This window comes from Gobio gobio (assembly GCF_949357685.1).
Source record: "Gobio gobio genome assembly, chromosome: 25".
NCBI lineage: Eukaryota > Metazoa > Chordata > Actinopteri > Cypriniformes > Gobionidae > Gobio > Gobio gobio.
This window is the reverse complement of record NC_137121.1, coordinates 6,190,540-6,210,545: the sequence shown is the minus strand read 5'-3', so window position 1 is coordinate 6,210,545 and position 20,006 is coordinate 6,190,540. Positions and strand designations below refer to the sequence as shown.

The 20,006-nt window shown below is 39.0% G+C and overlaps 1 protein-coding gene across 4 annotated transcripts in view; it reads left to right on the top strand.

The window, feature by feature from the left end:
* Window positions 1-17,433, top strand: part of best1 (bestrophin 1) — a 28,353-nt gene extending 10,920 nt beyond the window's left edge. For all 4 annotated transcript variants that reach the window (XM_079809440.1, XM_079809438.1, XM_079809437.1 and 1 more), the window contains 4 exons: window positions 6,406-6,558; window positions 6,841-6,921; window positions 9,467-9,618; window positions 11,688-17,433. In XM_079809440.1, the coding sequence (XP_079665566.1) occupies window positions 6,406-6,558; window positions 6,841-6,921; window positions 9,467-9,618; window positions 11,688-12,624 (1,323 nt within the window). In that variant the 3' untranslated portion in view covers window positions 12,625-17,433. The remainder of the gene's footprint in view (window positions 1-6,405; window positions 6,559-6,840; window positions 6,922-9,466; window positions 9,619-11,687) is intronic.
* Window positions 17,434-20,006: the final 2,573 nt, after the last annotated feature.

Here is a 20,006-nt window from a genome sequence, read left to right as displayed (position 1 = left end):
TCACGCTCTCGTTGCGTTCGTTGTTGTGTGCAGGAAACACTAGTGCGAAATTTAAAAAGATGATTTTTGACAAAAACCATTAATGGACGTACAACACGAGATGATGTAAGCTACCTAAAATATACACCACCGTCCGTTGCCAGTTTATTTCAATACGGACATAACCGAGAAATGAGTCGATTCAGTGAGGGAGTCAATTGAGAACTAACGGCTCTTAGCGATTCACTGACTAATTGAGTCTGATTCAAATCGCTTATTGAGCGAGTTTGAGGTGGGTTCGTGAATCTCTTGACTGAACCGTTTCATAAGAATAATTTTTCGTGCTCTCGTTGCGTTCGTTGTTGTGTGCTGGAAACACTAGTGCAAAATTAAAAAGATGATTTTTAAATCATAAACCTCATAAACCTAAAATATACACTACAGTCCATTGCCAGTTTATTTAAATACGGATATAACCGAGAAATGAGTCGCGGTTCAGTGAGAGAGTCAATTGAGAATTAACGGCTCTTATGATTCACTGACTAATTGAGTCTGATTCAAACCGCTAACTTACGAGAGGCTGTTTCGTGAATCTTTTTGACTGAACCGTTTCATAAGAATAATTTTTCGCACTCTCGTTGCGTTCGTTGTTGTGTGCAGGAAACACTAGTGCGAAATTAAAAAAGATGATTTTTGACAAAAACCATTTATGGACGTACAACACGAGATGATGTAAGCTACCTAAAATATACACCACCGTCCGTTACCAGTTTATTTCAATACGGACATAATCGAGAAATGAGTCGGTTCAGTGAGGGAGTCAATTGAGAACTAATGGCTCTTAGCGATTCACTGACTAATTGAGTCTGATTCAAATCGCTTATTGAGCGAGTTTGAGGCTGGTTCGTGAATCTTTTTGACTGAACCGTTTAATATGAATCATTTTTCGCGCTCTCGTTGCGTTCGTTGTTGTGTGCAGGAAACACTAGTGCGAAATTAAAAAGATGATTTTTAAATCATAAACCTCATAAACCTAAAATATACACTACAGTCCGTTGCCAGTTTATTTAAATACGGACATAAACAAGAAATGAGTCGGTTCAGTGAGAGAGTCAATTGAGAACTAACGGCTCTTATGATTCACTGACTAATTGAGTCTGATTCAAACCGCTTATCGAGCGAGTTCGAGGCTGGTTCGTGAATCTTTTTGACCGAACCGTTTAATAAGAATAATTTTTCGCGCGATCGCTGCATTCGTTGTTGTGTGCAGGAAACACTAGGGCGAAATTTAAAAAGATGATTTCTGACAAAACATTAATGGACGTACACCATGAGCTGATGTAAGCCTCATGAACCTAAAATATACAGCACTGTGTCTGTTGCCAGTTTATTTCAATAAGGGCCGAGAAACTAGTCATGGGTCAGTGAGGGGGTCAATTGAAAACTAACGGCCCTTAGCGATTCACTGACTAATTGAGTCTGATTCAAACCGCTAACTTACGAGAGGCTGTTTCGTGAATCTTTTTGACTGAACCGTTTCATAAGAATAATTTTTCGCACTCTCGCTGTGTTCGTTGTTATGTGCAGGAAACACTGGTGCGAAATTAAAAAAGATGATTTTTTGACAAAAAACATTTATGGACGTACAACACGAGATGATGTAAGCTACCTAAAATATACACCACAGTCCGTTGCCAGTTTATTTCAATACGGACAATTGAGAACTAACGGCTCTTATGATTCACTGACTAATTGAGTCTGATTCAAACCGCTTATCGAGCGAGTTCGAGGCTGGTTCGTGAATCTTTTTGACTGAACCGTTTAATATGAATAATTTTTCGCGCGATCGCTGCGTTCGTTGTTGTGTGCAGGAAACACTAGTGCGAAATTTAAAAAGATGATTTCTGACAAAACATTAATGGACCTACACCATGAGCTGATGTAAGCCTCATAAACCTAATATATACAGCACAGTGTCTGCTGCCAGTTTATTTCAATAAGGGCCGAGAAAGTCGCGGTTCAGTGAGGGGGTTAATTGAGAACTAACGGCTCTTAGCGATTCACTGAATAATTGAGTCTGATTGAAACAGCTTATCGAGCGAGTTTGAGGCAAGCGTGCCACACGAGTCCTGAAAACTGAAGCCGACACGTCTTCATCGCCCCCAGATGGTTGGATGCAGTACAGGTCATAAACCCGCCCCCTCCATGAAATCTAATGTGACATAGACAAACTAAACAATCAAATTACACTTCAAATACATTTTTTCCAAAGATAGTTTCTGTCATTTTAGGCTGTTTTTTATCACACTGATGTTAGTTCAAGTGTTCGTTCTTTAAATAAGTTTGGTTTAAGTTAGTTATTTGATGCTCTATAAAAACAGGGGGTGTGACGTCATGATTGACAGCTGAGATCAGCTGAGATTGAAGCGAAGTCGTTACTGAGGCACTAACGGACATTCTTCGGGAAAGCTTCAACTTTAATCTCTACATTTCCACAACTGTTTATTTCACGAAAAATTTTGATTAGCCGGGAGTGTGGGCAGGACCATGATATCAACTTTGTGCTCAGACTCGAGACCCAAGATGTCAGCGCTATATTTGAACACTGGCGCCTTCACTTATGTCAACGGAATACAGTGAAGGCACGTCGTCCATCTTTTTTTACAGTCTATGGTTTGAGGCTGTTTCGTGAATCTTTTTGACTGAACCGTTTCAAAAGAATCATTTTTCGCGGACATCACGACTCTCGCTGTGTTCGTTGTGTGCAGGAAACATTTAGCGAGACAAAACCATTTATGGACGTACACCACGAGATGATGTTAGCCTCATAAACCTATACATCACAGTATCCATTGCCAGATTATTTCAACACGGACATAACCGAGAAATGAGTCGTTCAGTTCAGTGAGGGAGTCAGCTGAGAACTAACGGCTCTTTATGATTCACTGAATAATTAAAGGGATAGTTCACCCAAAAATGAAAATTCAACAAAAGAAGATATTTTAAAGAATGAGGGTAACCAAACAGTTGATGGGGCCCATTGACTTCCATAGTATGGGGGGGGGGGGGGGATACTATGAAAGTCAAGTGTTTGTACCGACATTCTTCAAAATATTATCTTTTGTGTTCCACGAAATAAATTCATACAGGTTTGGAACAGCTTGAGGGTGAGTAAATGAGGACAGGATTTAAATTTGTTGTGAACTATCCCTTTAAGTTTGGTTCAAACTGCGAGCGAGTTCGAAGCTGTTTATTCTTTTTGACTTGTAAAAAACAGACATTTCCTAAGAGTAATGTAATGCTGCGTTGTGCGTTCACACCAAACGCAAATGGAGCGTCAAAATCGCGTCTACTAATTGGACGCTTGAACATTTTGAATCCATTTGCACGTCCACAGCGAATTGGACGAGCGTATAAATCGAGTGTTTGAAGCTAAATAGACGCGCGTTCAAGGCGCTCCAGGAGAATTATGTCATAAAACACCACTCTACCTCTTTTCATTTTCATTAAAAATATATATTAAACATTAATAGCCACACACATGTGGTCCAGGCAGCTCCTACATTATCTTCACTGCATGTATATTTAAATATCCTAAAAAAATAAAGTTATAAAACTTCTCTTTGCCCTCAGTCAAAACGATTTGGCTGACAACAAATTATAGATTCATGACACCAAAGACTGGCCGTTAGATCCACACAAGATGCACCACTACAGGACATCAGAGCCAGCGGCAAACGTCAGAAGGACTGGCCGAGGAAAGGCTGCTCTCGCCGGGGTTAATGAGCGCTGAGCGCCGGTGATCGACTGGATCTCACAACTCCAAAAACGCAAGATAAATAGGTGCTTTTTTTATAAATAAACCACAGATTTGAGCTTTAAACAACTACATTCTCACCTGAAAAAGTCTTAAAACTACATTTTGTGACACAATAACAGTAGTATTTTTTAATTATGCGGGTTTCTCATCCCGTCACTTTACCGCGTGACAGCAGCAAGCAGGCTCCTGATTGGTTAACGCGGCGCGAATTGACGGCAAAGTTCACATTTTTCAACTCGGGCGTCAGACGCAAATTCGCTTCCAACACGTGAAAGCACCGTTCGCGCGTAACGTGCAAGACGCTCAATTTTTGTCAAATTCGCGTCATTCAAGCAAACTGGACGCGCTAATGAGGCGGAATCGCGTTCATGGCGCCGCGCAAAACGCGTCTATCGCACCGCAGGACCTCCAGACGCGCGTCAACGTGTCTTTCCATTGACTTAACATTGAAATAACTCGCTCCTGACGCTCTATTCGCGTTTGGTGTGAATGCAGCATTACACAGTTCATTGTTATGGGAAGAAGGAGGCGGGAACCGGCGACCATTTAAAGACTTTAATAAATAAACAAACAAACTGAAAGTAAAAGCGGCAGCCCCTCACTGACGACTGCCATGCACAGACACAACAAAACATAAACAAAACACAACGTAAAGTCCAGGCCTGGTCCTCTCCCGTCCTTCACTGGTGTCGCTCGTCCTGATACGCCTCCGGGCTCCCTCATGAGAGGACTCAACATTCTCAATCATGCACCGGTCTCGCTCGCTCTTCCCGCGTCTCTCGCTCGCCAACTTCGCCACAGGTCATTTCCCAAGATGATCATGATTCACGTTTGTTCGTTGACGTTGTTGCTTGAAGGAAACACGGACAGTTCTTTAATAAAGGAACATCTGAGACAGTTACTCTAACAACACTTAACTTGACCGCTCCATTAAGTCTTCCTGTGAACAATAGGTATCTTCTTTGGTTTTCTCCCGGTAGGAGTTGAACACACTGCGCTCTCAGTGTATGAGGCTGTACGGCTATGACTGGATCAGCCTGCCTCTCGTGTACACACAGGTTTGATGGTTCACACTCGACCAGCTTCATTTACTAGTTCCAATAGTAGACAAAACACCAGACTAGCTGGTCAGATTTCCCCGTATAGATCCAAGCAAAAATCTGAAATGAAACTAAGCTGAATTGACCAACTTTATATGATCTTAGTCAGATATTTTAGTCTCCTGCGACAATGATTTTTCATAATCAGTATTGATGGATTTAGTGTTGATTAATGTCAAATTATGTGTTTCAAACATACTGTTTATAAAACCTAAAATATTTTCTAAATGATCAACTACCCACTTGATTAATCTCTGGTTAGAATAGGAAATCATCTCTGATTGGTTGGAATGGCTAATAGTGACCTCTGATTGGTTGAATATGGCTAATAGTGACCTCTGATTGGTTTGATATGGCTAATAGTGACCTCTGATTGGTTGGATATGCCTAATAGTGACCTCTGATTGGTTTGATATGGCTAATAGTGACCTCTGATTGGTTGGATATGCCTAATAGTGACCTCTGATTGGTTGGATATGGCTAATAGTGACCTCTGATTGGTTTGATATGGCTAATAGCGACCTCTGATTGGTTTGATATGGCTAATAGTGACCTCTGATTGGTTGGATATGCCTAATAGTGACCTCTGATTGGTTGGAATGACTAATAGTGATCTCGGATTGTTTGGATATGGCTAATAGTGACCTCTTATTGGTTGGAATGACTAATAGTGATCTCGGATTGATTGGAAATGGCTTACAGTGACCTCTGATTGGTTGGAATGACTAATAGTGACCTCTGATTGGTTGGAATCACTTATAGTGACCTCTGATTGTTTGGATATGGCTAATAGTGACCTCTGATTGGTTGGAATGACTAATAATGATCTCTGATTGTTTGGATATGGCTAATAGTGACCTCTAATGGGTTGGAGTCGCTAGTAGTGACCTCTGATTGGTTGGAATGGCTAATAGTGATCTCTGATTGTTTGGAATGGCTAATAGTGACCTCTGATTGGTTGGAATATGGCTAATAGTGATCTCTGATGGGTTGGAATGACTAATAGTGACCTCTGATTGGTTGGAATCGCTTATAGTGACCTCTGATTGTTTGGATATGGCTAATAGTGATCTCTGATTGGTTGGAATGACTAATAGTGACCTCTGATTGGTTGGATATGGCTAATAGTGACCTCTGATTGGTTGGAATCGCTAGTAGTGACCTCTGATTGGTTGGAATGGCTAATAGTGATCTCTGATTGGTTGGAATGGCTAATAGTGACCTCTGATTGGTTGGAATGGCTAATAATGATCTCGGATTGTTTGGATATGGCTAATAATGATCTCGGATTGGTTGGAATGGCTAATTGTGACCTCTGATTGGTTTGAATGTGCAGTGATGATCTCATATTGATTGGCATGGACATTTGTGCAGTCCGAAGGGTTGAAATGTTTGATGTATATTTTATTGATTCATTCAAACATCGATATGTGTTTTGTTTTATTAATACTACGATTATTTGACATGATTTTCAGCAGGTTGTAAGTGTCCTGTTCCCTCTGCTAGGTGGTAACCGTGGCTGTGTACAGCTTCTTTTTGGCTTGTCTGATTGGTCGACAGTTCCTCGACCCCGCCCAGGGTTACCCAGGTCACGACCTCGACTTCTACATGCCCGTCTTCACCTTACTGCAGTTCTTCTTCTATGTGGGCTGGCTCAAGGTGTGTTATCTTATTAGTGAGGGATCACATAAGTTGGCTCCTCACTCCACATTCACAGTCACTAATAACTGGTTATATTGAATATAATTACTGTTTAGCGTTAAATAACCTCAGCATAATTATATGGGGTTCCACTCAGCTGACATGGCATATACAAAACTTGGTTATACATACAAATTTAGGGAACACAACTTTAATAATGGTTACATCACAGTGATGCAATGTAGCTACATCATCTGTAACAAAAACATTGATGATTGCATTGGTGTGTTTTTTTTTCAGGTGGCAGAGCAACTTATTAATCCTTTTGGGGAGGATGATGATGACTTTGAGACGAATTGGCTGGTGGACCGTAATTTACAGGTAAATCATCAGCCCCACTAATGACATGTTTGTTGATCTCATTTGTATGGCAAGCCATTTTAACATTTAATCCTTAAAACATACTAATATTTATTTATTTAGCTACTAGTACCTATTCAAAAGATGCTAGTACTTATTCACTAGATACCAGTTCTTATTCATTAGATACTAGTACTTATTTTGATAGTGACTAGAACAGACTTCTATGGGGATCTGTCATTCAGATATCAACTATCTAGTTTTGGCTAGTTTGTATTCCAGTTGTGACGAGTACATATTTTTTGTATACTAGTAGTTATTCCTAAGTATTAGTATCTATTTAAGAGTTACTAGTATCTAATGAACAAGTACCAGTATCTAATGAATAAGTACTAGTATCTAATAAAAATACTAGTATCTATTTAATAGGTGCTAATAGGTACAAGTATCTAATGAATGAGTACTAGTATCTAATAAAAATACTAGTATCTATTTAATAGGTACTAATAGGTACAAGTATCCAATGAATAAGTACTAGTATCTAATGAAAATACTAGTATCTATTTAATAGGTACTAATAGGTACAAGTATCCAATGAATAAGTACTAGTATCTAATAAAAATACTAGTATCTATTTAATAGGTACTAATAGGTACAAGTATCTAATGAATGAGTACTAGTATCTAATGAAAATACTAGTATCTATTTAATAGGTACTAATAGGTACAAGTATCCAATGAATAAGTACTAGTATCTAATACAAATACTAGTATCTATTTAATAGGTACTAATAGGTAAAAGTATCTAATGAGTGAGTACTAGTATCTAATACAAATACTAGTATCTATTTAATAGGTACTAATAGGTAAAAGTATCTAATGAGTGAGTACTAGTATCTAATACAAATACTAGTATCTATTTAATAGGTACTAATAGGTACAAGTATCCAATGAATAAGTACTAGTATCTAATACAAATACTAGTATCTATTTAATAGGTACTAATAGGTAAAAGTATCTAATGAGTGAGTACTAGTATCTAATACAAATACTAGTATCTATTTAATAGGTACTAATAGGTACAAGTATCCAATGAATAAGTACTAGTATCTAATGAAAATACTAGTATCTATTTAATAGGTACTAATAGGTACAAGTATCCAATGAATAAGTACTAGTATCTAATACAAATACTAGTATCTATTTAATAGGTACTAATAGGTAAAAGTATCTAATGAGTGAGTACTAGTATCTAATACAAATACTAGTATCTATTTAATAGGTACTAATAGGTACAAGTATCCAATGAATAAGTACTAGTATCTAATGAAAATACTAGTATCTATTTAATAGGTACTAATAGGTACAAGTATCCAATGAATAAGTACTAGTATCTAATGAAAATACTAGTATCTATTTAATAGGTGCTAATAGGTACAAGCATCTAATGAATGAGTACTAGTATCTAATAAAAATATTAGTATCTATTTAATAGGTACTAATAGGTACAAGTATCTAATGAATAAGTACTAGTGTCTAATAAAAATACTAGTATTTATTTAATAGGTGCTAATAGGTACAAGTATCTAATGAATAAGTACTAGTATCTAATAAAAATACTAGTATCTATTTAATAGGTACTAATAGGTACAAGTATCTAATGAATAAGTACTAGAATCTAATAAAAATACTAGTATCTATTTAATAGGTGCTAATAGGTACAAGTATCTAATGAATAAGTACTAGTATCTAATAAAAATAGTAGTATCTATTTAATAGGTGCTTATAGGTACAAGTATCTAATGAACAAGTTCTAGTATCTAATAAAAATACTAGTATCTATTTAATAGGTACTAATAGGTACAAGTATCTAATGAATAAGTACTAGTATCTAATAAAAATACTAGTATCTATTTAATAGGTGCTAATAGGTACTAGTATATTTTAAAAAGCTACAAGTACCTAAAAAATAAGAACTAGTACCTAGTGAATAATTACTAGTACCTAGTGGAATAGATACTAATATCTAAAAAATAAGAACTAGTTGCATGAAAATAGATACTAGTATGTTTTAAGGATTAAATGTTAAAACGGCTTGCCATATCCTTTGTGTCATTCTGTCTTGTTCTATGGATTTGTGTGTCTGGTATTACAATCCCTCTGGCGTGCGTCCAGTAGATGCTTATTTTGAATAAGTGCTTTGCGAGCAGGAAAGAAGTGTACTCTATATTGTATGAATGTGTGTATTATGAATATTATCCAGTACTACATCCACCATGTTGTCATTATCATGTGTCCTACTAGTGTCGCTTCACTACCATTCACAAATCCTCTCCCTTGGCCTCATGGGATAGTAAAGGGGAGACTACCCTTTTGTAGAATAATTCAAATTAAAACCATTTTTAAGTGTAAACAAATGACTTTTAAATGCTGAATAATTACATCAAATCTTTAGTTTAGTGTCACATGAGTCAAAATGGCAGAATTCCTGTAAAGTGTCCTAATATTTCTCCATTTTGTAAGCAGCTGTGCTTATGCGAACATTAATAGATGTGTCTTTCTCGCAGGTGTCTCTGCTGTCAGTGGATGAGATGTATGATCTGGTTCCTCTGATTGAGAGAGATAAGTACTGGGATGAATCTGAACCTCAGCCGCCGTACACAGCTGCCAGCGCAGAACACCGCAAACCCTCATTTATGGGATCTGCTTTGGACATCAGGTGAATGAGCATCCTCACACACATACACTTAAAGGGATAGACCTCCATAGATAGCAGTGTAATGAACACTTTCAAGGCCCAGAACGGGAGGAAAGACAGTTAAAATAGTCCATATGACTCCAGTGGTTCAACCTTTAATGTTATGAAGCGACAATACTTTTTGTGCGCAAAAACAAACAAAAATAACAACTTTATCCAACAATTTCTTTACGTCTGTGTGTCTAGTAAAGCAATTTTTATTCTTTTTTTCTAAGTGAAACAGAATATTTTGCTGAAGAAAACTCTGAAATTACAATAAGACCAAGAATATAGATGAAAGTAAATAAGGTCAATTTTGTTATGGAGCTCTATATAAAATTTGTTAAGGAGATAATGTGGAATGTTAAATAATGGCTGTGGACAAATGCCTGATACAAGGCATTTTTCTTCCAATTAAAAATAAACAAATAAATAAATAACATACTGTATTGGCAATTGTAATTCAAAGTAATTTTCCAATGTTAAAGCTGCACTATGTAACTTTTCCGTCCGCTAGAGGTCGCCTATTCAAAACAAAGGCGTAGTTTGATGACGCAACATTTGAGCGCAGAATCTTGGGACATGTGGTCTTCACCTCACAGCCGGTGTGAAAGAATCGGGATAGGACTCGGGCAGAAATCATGTTGATGGATGTGATTATTAACGTTACTGTAGTGAAGCAGAGCATGAGCGAGTGTTGTGGAGCTGAGGAACCGCTGGAGCGATTGTTAATGAGATGAACACAACACACGCCTCGCAAGCAGCAGGACTTTTATTATGACACAGTCGCCGGCAGGACTTTTATTATGGCATAGTCGCCGGAGGGACTTTTATTATGACACAGTCGCTGGCGCCATTTCCGCTTTCCCGGTCATGAGTGTGAGGTAACGCAGCTCTGTTGATCATATTAAGCACATCTGAGTGTGTTAATGATGTTGTGACGTTACTCTGTGTGTTCTCTCAGCGGCTGCTATGACACTTGTTCACACTGCAGTGAGAGTAAAGCGTTTCTGCAAAATAAAACCAGAAACCGAGAGTAACGCAGATATGATGTCATCTACAGGCCACGCCCTCACACGTCCCGGTTCATTGGTTAAAATAGCAATTTCTCTTGATTTACAAATAGTCGGAAACATTTGGGATGTTGTAAGTGCTCAACTGAACTAAATATATAACACTGGCCTAGTGGTTTTTGGATATTTTACTGAAAATGTTTTACGTAGTGCACCTTTAATACAAATTTTTACTTGTTTACTTATGGAAAGACACCACAGGTAATTGGGGTAAAAAAGTAACTAATAGACATCATCATACTTCCCATACTTTCCCATTACAGTAATGTTGTATTTAAAAACACAAATGATCAAATCTCTAATTAAATATACACTAATTTGCATACATTTCCGGAACACAAATACAAACACTGGAACACAAAATTCATGCTTAATTTTGTTGACTTGTTAAGAGTTTTTTACCGAGGAGATTTTGGATATTATGGACTCCATAAATCAGAAAATACTGTCAACATCCAGTAAAAACATGTTTTTAGGCATAAAATATCTAAATCAGGAGAATGAAATATGAACTAACCCCTCTGCAAAAATCTTCAGAGAATAGAAACTGTAAAATTTGGCGAATGTGAATGTAAACTCTCTTTAAAGATATGTAATGTAACTGAAATCTACAGATGCAAATAGATGCGTACTGTAGTATAATAAAATAAACACTTAAATGTGCATTTTGGATGTTTTCTTTCCATTGAATGGTCTGAAAGAAGCCCTAAAACTGAAAAACAATGTTTTTGTGTAGACTGGAGCCTTGCTGGGGTGGGATAGGATAACACAATTGAATAAAATTCTGATTTCATGGTGACTTTTAACCAATCATTGTGGCCGTTTGCCTTACAAGGAAGTTGCATAGATCAGTGATGATGAGTCAAAAGACAATATTTTTAAGCTTTAAAAGAACATTTTGTCTACCAGAAGATCCTGAAGGTCAGTTGTGTGGTAAAACCCAGTTCGCGAGGTCACAGTTGTCTCTCTGTCTCTCAGCGTTCCCAAAGAGGAAATGGAGTTCCAGCACAATCTGGAGCAGATTAAGGAACACGAGGAGGCCAATCATTCCACTCCATTCCTGGGCAGCTTGAGTCGCCTTCTGGGCGTCCAGTCGACCAATTTTCCTCGCTCGGCTCCCACGTCCCGAGTGTCCCTCCTGCGACGGCGACCGCGCGCCCCCTTCTCTCGCTTCCCGCTTTACCTCAACCCTGAGAGCGCTCCGATGCCCAGCCACGCCCGGAACGCCGACATGGCGGAGGACGCCTTCTCATCCATGCCTCTATACGAAAGACCTGGTTTCTACAGCTGCCCTCAGACGCCCATCCATTGCATCCCTCCGCCCGTTCCACGCTCAAGAGCACGACGAGCTCACGGCGACAGCTCCAGTTCTCTCGCGCAACCAATGGTGGGCTCGCAAATCCTGGCTCCACCCGACACGCCGGCCCCACCTTCCTCCGCCTTCCCTTGGGTGGGAGAAGACCGTGAACATTCGGGACCAGCTTTCTCCTTTCCGGACCCTTTGCCTGAGGTGTGCCCGTTAACCAAAGCACGGCTGATTCAAGGGTTGCCATCGCGCCGCCCCCTGCCTTCGCGACTCGCTTTAGACGCGTCTCCATCTCCATCTACACCTGAGAGGGTGTTCTCTTTCACCCCTCAATCTTGGCCGCAAGCTCCAATTAACACCGCCAGCTCGGGGAGCGTGAATGCGGTGACGACAACAAACAGCAACGGAACGGCGAACAACCCCTGGCCAATCAGCAGAAGCACCACCGCGAGCACAGCCAATCCCGTCAACGCAAGCCCCACGGCGACTCAGCAGACAGCCAATCAGCACAACTCTCCCAACGACTCCGGCATCTCATTGGCTGAGGGGGATCTGTTGGGCGTTGCGGTGAAAACGGGGGAACTGCTTAGGTTAGGTGGACCAGAATGAATTTGCTCTCGTTTTTGGCTATTTTTAAAGGGATAGTTCACCCAAAAATGAAAATTAGCCCATGATTTACTCTCCCTCAAGTCATCCTAGGTGTGTATGACATTCTTCTTTCAGATGAATAAAATCTGAGTTATATTTCAAAAGTCCAGGCTAATCCAAGCTTTAGAATTGGATTTATAGTTGCTCTGTTTCTGAAGTCTATAAAAAGTGCATCTATCCGTCATATAACTGCTCCACGCGGCTCTGGGGTGTTAATAACGGCCTTCTGAAGCGAATCGACGCGTTTGTGCAAGAAAAAAATCCATATTTAAAACTTTCGGCCAACCACCTTCTGTGGAAAAGTGTTGAATGTTGAAAGTGAAACTCAAGATGCGTTCGTGACGTCATGACGAGCGGACCTGGTCGCGTTAGTCTTTCCATCAGCTGGGGAACTTTCAACAATTTTTCCATATATTGAACAGGGAAGGCGGTCGGCCGAAAGTTTACTTTATAAAGTTTTAAATATGGATATTTTTCTTACACAAATGCATCGATTCGCTTCAGAAGGCCTTTATTAACACCCCAGAGCCGTGTGGAGCAGTTATATGACGGACAGATGCACTTTTTATGGACTTCAAAAACAGAGCAACTATTACTGCAATTCTAAAGCTTGGATTAGCCTGGACTTTTGTAATATAACTCAGATTGTGTCTGAAAGAAGAATGTCATATACACCTAGGATGACTTGAGGGTGAGTAAATTATGGGCTAATTTTCATTTTTGGGTGAACTATCCCTTTAAGGCATTTTAAAGAGTTAGTTCATCTGAAATGAAAACTATCCCATAATTTACTCGCCCTCAGTCCATCCTAAGTGTATATGACATTCTTCTTTCAGACACAATCTGAGTTATATTACAAAAATGTCCTGGCTCTTCCAAACTTTATAATGGGAGTGAATGGGGGTTGAAATTTTGAAGCTCAAAAAAGTGCATCCATCCATCATATAACTGCTCCACACGGCTCCAGGGGTTAATAAAGACCTTCTGAAGCCAATCGATGCATTTATATCTATATTTATAACTTTATGAACTATAATCACTGGCTTCCGGTAACGGCTGTACGTGAGTCTAGTTCCGGCGGAAAAGTGACCTCTGACCCGACACATGACGTAGGATGTAGGAGTAGCGTAAGCTCAGGTGAGAGGAGACAAAACCTTGCCCAATTGTCTTTATAAAGATTTATTTTCTGGCCATCTTCAATGTCTGCAGAGTGCACTAACTAGACATAACAGCAGCTTTTATCAGTTCCCAAACAAAGTCACTCCTACTGTAAATTTCCACACATGACAAGAATCAGCAGCACTTGCTCAAATCCCCAAGTGTGCTGTTCATTTTATCTCTGATCCCTACGTTTAGGCCATCCTGACCCCTAAAGGTCAAATTCCAGTCTTTGTGTCTCCTGTACAAAACATATTTTCGACATAGGCTCCATGTTATGCGTTTCTGTCAAAGTTGTGTATGACCTTTTACCTAGACACACTGATTCTGTATGAATATATGCAATTCAATAAACATTTCATGCACAATGTTTAATCTCGTGGTCATGATTAAAATTTTCCCATAACACGCTTCAAACAACAAACTCAAGCTCCTCCCACATTTCTCTTAAAGGGGGGGGGGGGCACTCAGTTTCAGTCAGTCTCATGTCAATCTTGAGTACCTATAGAGTAGCATTGCATCCTGCATATCTCCGAAAAGTCTTTATTTTTATTATAATTATAAAAGGAAGATGCGCTGTTCCGAGTCTTTCCGAAAAAAGCCGTGTGGCTGGGGGCGTATCGTGTGGGCGGAGCTAAAGAATGTCCAGCGCGCGCCGCTGTTACTGTGTTGAGTGCGTCTGAAAGCTGCGTCATCCCTAAAAGCGGGAAAAAACTTTATTCAACATAAAAAATGGCTTTTAATCAGATACAGCCATACATCTATGATCCGGAATCAGACCCAGAGGCTGAAGTTGAACAGGAGCAGCAGCAAAAACGACTAGAGCAGGACATCTCTATGTGGTATAAGTTACACTAACTATATAATATGCTTAGCGGCTTGTGTTATTTACACATTTATACTTTAATTATATCGCGTGTGTGTGTTTACGCGTGGTTTGTGTAGACATGATTTGTAGTAAGCGGACTGGTTTTGCGCGTCAGGCTAGTGTTTACATAGAAAGACATGGAATAGTAGCGCATTTGAATGAAGAAGCGCGCTTATTTAGTTCAACATATTTCCCCATTCTTTGTGTATTGTTGTTTGGAGTGCTTTTACAATACACAAACATACACATATAGTGGCCAGCTAAACAAATGTACACACTTTACATCGCATGCTCCATTGATCAATACGTGGTCATGTTTGGGCTACTTGATGGGCATAGGCAAAAACAGACATTTGAAGCAGTCTTACTCACCGCCTGCGGTTCCAACGTTGGGACCTTTATCGTTGGGACCGCTCCATCCTTCAGTATTAGGCGATTTGAAAATCCGGAAAAGCAAATTCCATCCACTTTTGCCTTAACGCGGGGTTATTTGGCTACGAGCCAGCGCTTTGATGGGCATAGCCTATTGCTTTCACGCGCTCTCTCTCTCGCGCGCGCGCTCTTCCGGTAGAATTGTCCGTACGGCCCATACAAGGAAATTCCGCCCTGTTGACGTCAAGCGGACCCATGATCGAAAAAAACTTTCCGAAACTTATGACTAACAGGAAGTACTAATTTTGGCAAAGAAATACTCCCATCAAACGTCCACCTTAGCTTTTGAAACTGTGTCCATGTTTAGCATGGGAATCCAAGTCTTTAACAAAGTGCAAAAAGATCAGTATGCATGAAACAGCATTTCACCCCCCCTTTAAATTCTCGTTTTAGACTCGAATTCGCGTTCGGTGTTTTGCTCTATCCACTGCGCTTCCATCAATACGTCATGTGTCGGGTCAGAGGTCACTCTTCCGCCGGAACTAGACTCACGTACAGCCGTTAACGGAAGCCAGTGATTATAGTTTATAAAGTTATAAATATGGATATTTCTCTTACACAAACGCATCGATTCGCTTCAGAAGGCCTTTATTATCCCATGGAGTCGTATGGAGCAGTTTTATGGTGGATGGATGCTTCAAAATCTCAACCCCCATTCACTGGCATTATAAAGCCTGGAAGAGCCAGGATATTTTAATAACTCTGATTGTATTCGTCTGAAAGAGGAATGTCATATACATCTAGTGAGTAAATCATGGGGTAATTCTCATTTTTGGGTGAACTATCCCTTTAAGAAACATCAAAAACAACATATATTTCAGCTAAATACACATTCTGGAGGAGAAAGTGCACGATGAATCATAACATGCACAATTGATTCATACCTTCACAATTTCTGACACATTTTTTATTATATTGCTGCATGTGGGCAGAGATCAATCATTTAGATATATTCTATATTCGACCACTGGCTGCATCCGAAATACTTAGTAGGCTGAAAACAGTAGTATTTCTGAACTCAGTAGGCGAAAAGTACCTGAAGTGTCTTACTATTTCTGAAGTGCGCATACTATCCCATGAGGCCACGGGAGAGGATTTGTGAATGGCAGTGAAGTGATGCAAATGAAGCTTTTAAATCACATGACAATAACAAAATTATCAATCCAGATTACAATCATACTAAAATTCTTATTCAAAAGAAGTACCTACTCGGAGTACGCCATTTTGGACGCAGCCTGTATCGCAAAAGAAATAGGTCATGTGACCTGCACTGTCGCTGTCATTGGTAGTCGCCGCTGCTCATTTGCATAAACATTGTTGCAGAATGCATGCTTTTTTTAATATTGTAAACCAAATTATGTTAAAGAAAACGTCATGATTTGATGCACAAACAGCCACTGATGCAGAACAAACCTCCCTAGCACAATGCATCATGGGATTGCAACAGAATTAAAGGGTTTTCTACCAACCTGTGCTTTTTACACTCTCATAATGAGGTGAAAAAGGGGTAAAATCAGAACATTTTACTGCAGAACATTTATAGATAGCATCATCATGCCATTAAAAATGCACGTCTTCTTTACCTGTATATATCAAGCTTAGATGTGCAATGCATTCTGGTCTAGATTATTATTTTTTGCTGGCTCACTTTCACCAGGAAAAGCCTTGTGAATTATGCACGTGTTATTAAATAGTTTATATTTTTTAGGCCTGTGTAAATTAATAAATCACTCAAGTGTTATTTTAAGTATTATTATTATAGTCTTTATTTATATTTTCTGTTTTCATATTTATTTTAAATATTAGTTTTGTTGTGTATTTTAGTCTTTAAAAAAGGAGAACAACTGAAAATGTCTAACATACTTTTTTTTATGAATTTTTATTTCAGTTTTAGTTAGTACTTCAGATAAAAAATGAGTTGGCTATTTTAGTTCAGTTAAAATTAAATAAAATCCTCAATTTTCACTTGTTTTCGGTCTAGATTATTATGCTTTTGCTGACTCACTTTCACCTAGCCAGAAAAAGCTTTATGAATTATTAACTTTATTAATTATGCATGCCTGTTCTCAGATTTCTTCCGTTCTTTTTTTGAACCATTGTGCCAGTAAATATCTTAAACATACAGGGCTGCCAACTTTATTCCTGTGGAGGAATAATGATTCATAAGCTTGCGATTCAATGAGTCATTTGGATATATACAGAAATATATAGTAAAAATCTTCCCCTACTAATATTGTAAAGTAAATGCTCATGCCAGGCTCTCCCTCACTCATTTGTGTTCCTGCCAAAATTGTTAATAAACACCTGTTTTGAGTTTTACCTGGTTATTTACATCTGAGCCTGTACGTGATGCAGGGACCCCGGGGCCTGTACCATGATGGTAGTTTAACAAACTCAGGGTTACAGGATTAGTTTCGAGTTGACAAAACCAAACCAATCTATTCAGGCTTTGCTGGTCCCATGATGCTGATCATCAGATTTCGCTGTTGATCCTGAGTTTAGCTGTGACATCAGCAGTGAACAGCCAATCACACGCTGTGGATCAACTGAGATTCACTTCTCTCTTCTGCAGAATATTACATGATTGAAAAATATTAAAGGGGTCATTAATTGAGAAATCAACTTTCCCTCGAGCTTTTGATATATTAAAGGTCATGGTGATATAAGAATATCCTGTAAGTTTCAGAGCTGAAAACTTCCCTGTTAGTCAAAGAAAAGCTTTTATTGACACCAGGCCCAGAAAACGAGAGATCTCAGAATGTGCCAAGGGTGTAGTGAAGCACCGCCTCAACAGAAGAAGAACAACACCTGATTCTGTAGCCCCGCCCACCGACTCGTGTCACTAACATGACATTTCTAAACACACCACATAAGCTTCATTCAGATTCCAATAGAGACAGAGCGTATTTAGGCCACGCCCACACCGGGGGGGAAAACAACCCAACGCTCTCCATTGACTTTGCATTGCGTGAGGCGGCATCCTTGTCATTTCAGACTTATAACAAAAAACAGAACAATGTCTAAAAGCTGATATGTGACGAAGTGTACAGCAAACAAGCTAAAAAACACAGAAATAAGTTTTTATAAGCTGTTGACCCAAAAAAATGAGCGTTTAAGAAGATAGAAGTGTATACAGGCAATACGAAGTGACGCTTCAGCAGGAAGAATGGGTACATTTTGGGATCCTGACACTCAGTATGCCTCAATATGTCTATGTGTGCAGTAAACATTTTGTCACTGTTAAGTCAAATATCCAAATGTCCGTTTTATATATGATATTTCCTGTCGCTGATTACATTCCCCTCTAGTGGGTGTAGTTCTCAGTGTAATATGACCTGTAGCGCTCTGTCTCAATGGCCTGAATCCACTTTTTTGTCCTTAAACGCTCGTTTTTTGGGTCAACAGCTTATAAAAACGACTGGGTTTTTGCCTCTGGGTTTTGTTTAGCTTGTTTTTAGTTCACTTTGTCACATATCAGCTTTTATACATTGTTCAGTTTTTTGTAATAAGTCCGAAATGACAAGGAGGCAACCTCCCGCAATGCAAAGTCAATGGAGACGGTTTGATTGTTTTCCCCCACGGTGGGCGTGGTCTTCAGATTATGGCGCGTGTCGCTCTGTCTCTATATTATGAATGCATGGATGAACTTTATTTCTAATGAATATCCAGCTCACGTGGGGAAGACATTGTGCGTCTTTTCCTTCATTTAACCGCGGATTCATTTGTAAACAAGAGACTGGATTTGCAGACAGGATGAGATTACATGAATGAAAGAAGCAACCCACTAATGTGAGTAAAACATGTTTTTTATATTGTTACAGATCGTATTGATATAGATCTAATGATTGTGTACGTGTCTAACTGAACATTAGCACGCGGTCACAGGCTGGAGAATCCTTCATTTGTTGTTCATGATGTGCGTTGTTCACTCTCTTGACTTGATATTTGAAGGAAAAATACAAATCGCGGAAGTTTTGATCATGCAGTCTGCAACGTACTTCGCGCGTGTGTGTGTGTGTGTGTGTACGGTTCACGCTTATATCCACCGATCGGGCCAGCCAAGTAATAAAAAATAACATTCCAATCAATCGTGGGTGGATGAGATATAAATCACTGTGTTTGTTTGATAAAGACGTTTTGCGAGCCCTGTGGGACGAATTATTCCGGCTGCCGTTTCCCCACACGCTTCAAAACAATCCCTCACGGTGTACTCGCAGGGAGCCGAAGCTCATTAAATATGCAAAACTTATCCAATCCTAGCCGTGGGCGTTTACTTACAAGTCTTCTGTGTGGCACGCCCATAAAAACGTAAAAAAACGTAAAAACGTTCCACAAGAAAGGCAGAAAATAGCCTATTACTTATTCATTATGATGTTTCTGAATGTAAAAACCACGCAAACGTCATAAGTTGACCTCAGACAACAGTATACTTTTTTTTTTTTTAAAAGCCAGTTCATGACACCTTTAAGAATTTAAACAAATTTACACAGCAAGAAGAAAAGAGCCGTCTATGAAAGAGGACAACTTATCAAGTAAAAGTTCTCAAGTTAGTTTAGTTGATATATAGAGAACTGAACATTAAAGCTCACTTGTCATTTTTATAGCTTTATTTATTGATTTTAAAGCTTATTTGTATGACCTTTATATAGGCTATTTATATTAATTTGAACAAAGTGCCTATTAATGATTGATTAACTAAAATGATACATGTGTAATTGATAAAGGGTATAATTACATCAATTACAGTATATCTAAATTTTTATTATTATAAGCATTGTTAAAAGTCAGACGCTTTAGTCTTTAAAAACCATTTGCTCTGTAGTGACCTTTAATTTGGAGTAGAAACAGGGGGAGTGGCTTTATCAGAGGTGTGGCTCTTTGCTCA